Raw genomic sequence first — 7,971 nt, 5'->3', positions numbered from 1 at the left:
CTGCCTCTCTATCTTTTTTTTTATGTCATGTTAATTTATTAAAAGCAATACGATCCTCGAATTATATATTGAATAACGCAAATAAATACAAGTATTTTATACTGTGTATTTACTATACGTTATTTTATATTCTAATTAAAACTAACCAATTAGGTACGCATATAACGTCTTTTGTAATAAAATGTTTTGTGTTTTAAATTTTAATTAGAGTATTACTTTTTTTATTTAAATACGTGAAAAAACTATAAACTTAAACTAAATTTCAGTTTTTGACTTTACTTATTAATTGAAGAAAATGTGGAATCTCATATTTTTAGCATAAGAAGTCATTCTTTAATCCTTTCCGAACGAAGAAAAAAACCATACAAAAAACACACATTAAAAATAATGAACGCACTAGTTTATTATAAAATTTTATTACACTTATGTCTACATGACTTGAAATTAGTAATGTAATAGCACATATAATATTGTTTATTCTTTTTTGAAATACAACTGCACTAAACAACATAGTTTTGCTGAAAATGGAAAAAAATATTCACATACTGCAGACATTTATTCTAAAAAAAGGGCAAGAAATTAAAAATTCAAAAACAAATTAATATTTTGTTTCTTAATAATCCAATATAACACTTTTATAACTTAATGTTCCTCCACTGATTTCGATCTGAAGAATAAAGAGCCCCATTGTTTATAGAATAAAAATAACCGCTTTAAATCTCATAGGTTAGTTTATTCTAAAAACTTCCACATATTCTTCAGATAACTCTACAAAGTTTTGCTCATAAATATCGACTTTTATCATTGTGACAAAATATTTTTCTTTTATATAAATATCAATGCATATATATTGCAATGTATATGATTATTTTGATTCTCCATAGAAATTTCTATTTAAATCTTCTGGTCTAAACATACACACAGTGAAGCATTTATGCGTTTAATAAGAAAATCTAGCTCCATTATACGAACCTGTAGGGAATACAAATCTAGTTTAAATGAGCAATCACTATTTCTACCTGCCAAAACCTCTTTTTCATCTGACGAACTGATTCTGAAATAAGGAAGATATAACGTTAAGAATTCTTGTTAATTCTAGCATGCGATGTTAATCCATAAATAAAAAAAAATATTATATATATTTGTTGGTCCTGAAGTGCTTTTCATTCATTGGAAGTGCTTTTTTTCTTTCACGGGAATAAATAACTTCTTTGTTATGTTGCCTTCGAGAACAATATTGGGTTCTTTTGTTTATAATGATAAATAAATTTCAAAAATCCGCACATTAATGTATTCCAGTAATCTTCATTTTGTCTTAAGTCAAACAGGATTATTTCAATTTTAGAACATTTTTGAGGAAAATTAGCTGACTTTAAAGAATAAGGTTTGTTTTTTTGATTGATCACTTACTTTTTATTTCATCAAAATTTCGTATCCGTGATGTAGTTTTCTTTATTAAGTTTTCGTTCTATTATTAAACTATGATGTAGTTTCTGTTACTTTCATTTGATCATTAAAAAAATAAATAAACATTTTTCGCATTTTACTCAGATAAAATATTAATTAAGATCCAAACCATGCAAAATACAACAATTAATTCTATGGTGCACAAATTGAAAGCACTGTTTCACCATATGAGTTGTGCACGCCACATTGACACGAAAACATCTGAATCGCAAATTTATCAAAGATGTTTATTTAAAAAACGATTAAGTAACAAAGTGAATTTGTTTTGAACAAAACTTACCATTTTCCATTATATATATACGACATGTTTTTCAAAATGTGTTGTTTTCTAAGGTCTGTTCAATGTCCTTATTAAAAATCGGGTATTTCATTTTTTCAATGATTTTTACTACATTTTTTTTTTCTATTTTCGGAATAAATAATATTTGAGCTTTGTTTTTTGAGAAGTTACCCATTACATTACATCTATGTCATTGCTGGTAACGTTTATCCTCACAGTGTCTGTAAAGGATGTATTTGTTTTAGTTGCTGCAACGCGATCCTTTTGCAACTTTTTTTCTTTCACGGGTATTTCTTTCATTGGAAGCAAGGTCACATTTTCATGCCCATTGCATGATTTGTCTGCTTTTCCGCTTACCACTCTTCTTGACGCAGGATTTTGTCCGGAGCCATTTGCCTTAAAGCATGGAAGTACTATCATAAACTCTTTCCTGAAGTTTTCATTGAGCCAAGCGTACAGGAAAGGATTGTAGCAAGTAGAGCTCATAGCTGCAGCATGAGAAATAAAGAAGATGACGTTCAGAAAGGGCCATGTAGAAGCTGGAATGTAGAAGTCTATAATTAGATTGTACGTATTTATGGGAAGCCAGGAAGCACCGAATATGACAACCATGGTAATAAGCATCCTGTTTGTACGTCTGGTACGTTCCCTTTCCATTTCTTCCTTTTTTGCCGATTTTGCACCAGGTTTAGACCTTGCCCGCATCTTGAGCTTTATGCAAACCTTCATGTAGCAAAATGTGATGATGATGAATGGAACTACGAATTGAAGTATTGATGTCGAAAATCCGAATGCCTTTCTGCTAGATTCATGAGGCCATACTTCGTCGCAGTATAATTCTCCACTTTCCGTAGGTACCAAATCCATGAAAATTCCGTATGGAAGGGTTAGTAATCCAGCTAGTACCCAAACTGATACGATGATGATGTAGCAATAAGTTACTTGAAGCCTTGGTTTGAAGGGATATATTATCACAAAGAATCGGTCTATGGCGATTGACATCAGTGTGAAAGCTGAAATGTACACGCTAACTCCTTGGGCATACGGCACTAAGTGACAAAGAATTCTGCCAAAGACCCATTCTCTCATAAACATATAAAGTGGTGTGAAAGGTACAGCAAATGTGCACAATAAAATGTCAGATAACGCTAAGTTAGTAATAAAAAAGTTAGTCACTGTTTGCATGGATTTGTTACGGAACACAACATAGCATACTAAGACATTGCCACAAATTCCAACTGAAAATATGGTTATGTATATTGCATAAAATATTGCCTTTAGTCCTGGTAAGCTGCTGAATATGTCTGGTTGAGGTTCATCCAATTCATCAAAAAGTGAAGCATTATGACTGAAATTTTGCCAGTCCAGTGTGAAGTTCTGCATAAGAACGGCTAGTGCAGCATAGTTGCTGACATGAAAACCGTTTGCTAAGTGAATAGACATATCATTAGGCAACATGCGTTGATGTTTAAATCAGTTCAATATACTTGTACATTTGTAGCTGTTGAGAGATACTTGAAACTTCTTACATATATCTGGATTTCAATACTGGTGATTTTAGCGCATATATTTGGTCACTTAACCTAAAATGAAAAATATTGTAATTAATACTCGATTATCAAATCAGCAAAGAATTACTTCACAAAAAAATAATACTAGAAGATATACAACATATAGCACAATAAGAAGCTTTCAAAAGTTTTAAATTATGGTTTATTGTCAAAAAAAAAAAAAAAGGTAAAGAACATGCCATGTTTGAATGAATTTTATTATAAACAATTTTTATGTTCCCTATATTTCGGTGAAAATCCAAATCTTTAAACAAGATCATAAGTTAAACATTTTTTGAAAAAAAAATAAGATGGAAAATTAATCCTTTACCCACATTATGGAAAACGGGTATTTAAACATAAATGGAAACACGGGGCAAGGTGACGATGCTGGGCAAGCAGAAGAATATTGTATTTAAATGTTAAAACAATAATGTATTGCTATTTTCAACGATTGGTAAGAAAACAAGTGAAAGAGACCGTACTGACCAAAGCGAAACGTTAGTAAAGAGGTTCATCCATTTTTGATCAAGTGTTTATTGTTTGAAGACCTGCGAATCCAACTGTTCTATTTTAATATGGTCTCATTAGTTCAAAGTAAATCACTATTATTTTTGCTATTTTTTAAAAATCATGTTTGACATTATATTATGCGCTATATATTCCCTGTTTCTTCAAGTGTTTCCCTGTTCCTGCAAAATACATTACAAGCCAAATACAGAATAAAATTATAATATATAAAAGTTACTGTATGTTGCAAGAAGCAATTATCAAACAGTAAGTTATCTGTGCTGCAAGAAATGAGCGAAATTGTGTAACTTTATACGAAAAAAGTTGTAAGAAAACTGTCAAGCAAAGTACAATTTTTATTTTGAAGCAAGAAAATAAAATTTTTACAACCAATTCTAAATGAATTCGTTTAAACATGTTAAATATCTGTTTAAAAAATGGGTGTTTTGCACTTGGATCTTTCGGAAGTTCTAGTTTATAGATCTTATGACCGTTAAATCTTATGTTTAGCGTATAGTCCTCGAATCAGAATTTAAGTAAGTAAGACCTTTTCGTTGTTGATTTTTGGTCCATAGACCTTTCGGTTTAGTGTCTTATGTAAATATCATGCAGCTCGCTATCTATTAATCATGAAGTGAATAAAAAATAACACGGCAAAATAAATTATAAAGCAATGTTGTTCGCCAAAAAAAGGGGTCAAAACAAATAAATCAAAGTAGTAGGCCATACTGAATAAAAAATAAGATCCAAGTTCTGATTAATGCACTTGAAAAAAATATATGTTTGAAAACATAGTTCACTCATATGAAAGTGAGTTTTAGAAGCATGTATTAAAACATTTACCGAAGCATTACGTCAAGCTGTAACACGATTTGAAACCAGAAAAATTATAATTTATTTGTTTTACTTATATATATATATACATATATATATATATATATACAATTTTGACGGAATCTAGACTGAATTAAAGCAAGATCTAAGCAGAAAAATACAATAAATGTCTAATAAAATAGTCTAAAGCACATGTATATTACACGTAAAATTAAATCGTTGTACGAGCAGTATTTGAATTTTGTAACTTAGACAGCATGATTAACTGACAACTAAATCCTTTAACTCCTTTCGTAATCAATCTCGATTTGTTGCACTTGATTTACGTTAGGGGTTTACTCCCATTTCTTTATATCTTTACTTACTTTACCCTCCACTTTATTAAATGGACTGAGAGAACACTTGTTCAAGGTGAAAAACGTTTCTGCATTCTAAATATTTCATGAAGATTTATTGCTTCTGGGAGGGAAATTCGTGATGTTTCGCCGAAGAATTTGTTGTCTATTTTATCATATCTGCATGAAATAAAACGTTTGAGTGAAATGAAATTTATTCTCACTATAGCTAAATTTTTCGGATTTCAATTTTTAAAATTTACATGCCAAACACAAATAAATGTTTCATTTAAATCCTTTCAAAATTTCTCAATCTGTGATTTTTCAAAACGGGTTTTTTTTTGTTTGCCTTGTTTTCCTTTGAATTTTATCTTTCCTAACATTCATTTTATTTTTAAAGTTAAATTTGATAATCATCTTTCTTTCTTCTGAATGATAATACTTCTCGCGTAAATAATATTTTCATTACAGCAGTGTTTCCCTTAACATTTACTGTCTTCAGACATTAATGCTTCTTATTATCCTTGTAATCGAAAATTGGCATGTTTTAGAATTTTACCTTCCGTTATTTGATAAGTTGTTCATCTTCCGATTTACTTTTTTCTGAATTGAATATTTTTAGAAGCAGACGTGTGGAAGGGTTTTTTTCTGTGTTTTGAAAAAAAAAGACTACTAGTTAAGGATGGCGCAGATAGTTTATTTTACTTATTTATTTACTTATTTTTTGTAATTATTTATATTGTAACACTGTAACTGCCGTCCTTTTTTTTCGAATAGAGTGATCCGACTGCAAAAAAAAAAAAAATAAATAAATAAATAAAAAATAAAAAATAAAAATAAAACAAATAAATAAATTAATTAAATTAAAAAATTAAAAAAATAATAATTAAAACGTTAACTGCCGCATCATTTTTCTATTAATAGTAAATTACAGAGGGATTGTTGTGCTTTTGGAGGTTGTTGTGGAAAAATAAATTTCTGGAAACCATTTTCTTATAAGTCAACCCATTATTTAATCAACAATGAAGTAATTTGTGCGTAGACGGAACATTCAAAATCCACACTTTTGCCCATAACGTCACGAGTGATGAGCGCTAAAATATAACACCTTGTGTATTAATAAATTGTTAAATAAATAAATGAAAAAAAATATACATATATATATCAATATTATTATTATTATTATTATTATTATTATTATTATTACGAACGGATCACGATCGTTATAACTCGCTACCAAAAAAAGACAGTTGCACACACACACACAAAAAAAAAAACAAAAAACAAACTATGAATTTTAATTGATTGAAAGTTAATTTAAAGAAACTTTTTTTCTAACATTGAGATCACGTAATCTATTTACTGGAAGCAATCTTTCGGTAAACAATACAACTTCACCTATTATTCAACTTCTTTACACTTTTCCATAATTTTAATGTAGGTTATATAAATTGAAAATATATCATTTTACAAAAAGCTTGAAATACTAATTTTAAAATTAAAAAAACAAAACTTCAATGACTTAAAAGATATTAAAAATGACTGGGTTAACATACTAGACAATTCTAAAGCTTTATTTTCGTTTAAAAATTTTAATAAAGCGGCAAACTTGTTTAAAACATTTTAATTATGCTTAAGGTAATGTGGTTTTTCGGTGGTATTTACAAAGTGAAACTACTAGTAACAATTTACTCCAACGAAAATATAAATAGCTTAACGAAATCAACTTATCGAAACAATTACTAAGATTTGAAAAGTACATAAAATTAAGAATGAATAAGACTTAACCACTTACAGAAATACCGCTAAGAACATTACCGGTAATTTAAGGATAACATTTGTGAAATAGTTATTTAATCAATTAACGAACATTTGCTTTATTGCAGAAGGTATTTGCATTTCGAACGGTTATCAAATTGAGCTAGGAGAATTTTAATCAATCTTCAACGAACTGATTTAAAAAAACGAATCAAATACACACTGCGGTAAATAGCATACTGTGCAATCATTCAGCGAGAGTTCATCATTTGTGACATCACATATGGTCAAACCTAGGTTTAAAATTATGATATTTAAAAAGATGTAATTAAAATTTTAATGCTGGTGAAATAGAAGGGCAATTCCACGAGTAACTGACCGACATTTTTAGAGCAAAACAGTAAGTGTTTTGTAACGTTTAATGCAATATACACGTTGTGCAAACACTATTTTCACCTGGATTATTGTATTTTTTAGCTGAATTCAATGCTTTACTTGAATTCTTGAAATACATTTTGGTTAATGTTTAAAAATGTGTTAAAAAAAACACTGTAACTGATTGGCATTTAGAAAACTAGCATGTCAGTTAGTTACACGCATGAAAATAAAACAGTTTTGCATCTTTTTATGTAAATGATAAGATCGATGTAGCTGAAATGGTTTATACTAGAACTTCATTAAATAACTGTCGTTTCAGGTTACACTTTGTCCCCCAGTTTTTTACGCAGCGGTTCTGTAAAGAATCTGATCAATGATGGATTCATGAATTCTGTAGATTATGCCGTCCAATGCAGTAGAGCTATCTGGCTAAAAATTTGGTACAAAGTCTCCGCGGATTAAACCCGACAACATGATTTCTGCCATTTAAATTCGTGTGTGATAAAATCAACTAGTGATTTTCGGAAGAATTTTTTGAAACATTTTAAGCATTGTATGTAATATTTTTCTGTTTTCATGTCAGAATAATGTTTTCAGAAACACATTCATATAAGTAAAAAGGTATCACTTCTTATGTTTAAATAAACTCTTATTTTATTCAATGTTAAAATTTGTCCTAATCATTCAAATCTCAAATAACCTTTCAGTGCATTTCAATCTATGCAGTACACGTGAGTTTCACCCATTTTAAGTTAGCACTTATACTAACGTTATACTATTATCCCGTTATAAAGAATCTGCGCATGTCACTTCACCGAACTGTCATTTTAAAGTTCAAATCCTACATCAATCGATTCTT

General features: G+C 29.3%; 1 protein-coding gene across 1 annotated transcript in view; it reads right to left on the bottom strand.

The window, feature by feature from the left end:
• Positions 1 to 438: 438 nt before the first annotated feature.
• Positions 439 to 7,971, bottom strand: part of LOC129224021 (prolactin-releasing peptide receptor-like) — a 62,507-nt gene continuing 54,974 nt past the window's right edge. Inside the window, exon 2 of the mRNA XM_054858419.1 lies at positions 439 to 3,330. Within this exon, the coding sequence (XP_054714394.1) occupies positions 1,922 to 3,205 (1,284 nt within the window). The 5' untranslated portion in view covers positions 3,206 to 3,330 and the 3' untranslated portion in view covers positions 439 to 1,921. The remainder of the gene's footprint in view (positions 3,331 to 7,971) is intronic.

The sequence above is a fragment of the Uloborus diversus genome, chromosome 1, assembly GCF_026930045.1.
Source record: "Uloborus diversus isolate 005 chromosome 1, Udiv.v.3.1, whole genome shotgun sequence".
Lineage (NCBI taxonomy): Eukaryota > Metazoa > Arthropoda > Arachnida > Araneae > Uloboridae > Uloborus > Uloborus diversus.
The sequence above is the reverse complement of the archived record's forward strand: the minus strand, read 5'-3'. Positions and strand labels throughout refer to the sequence as shown.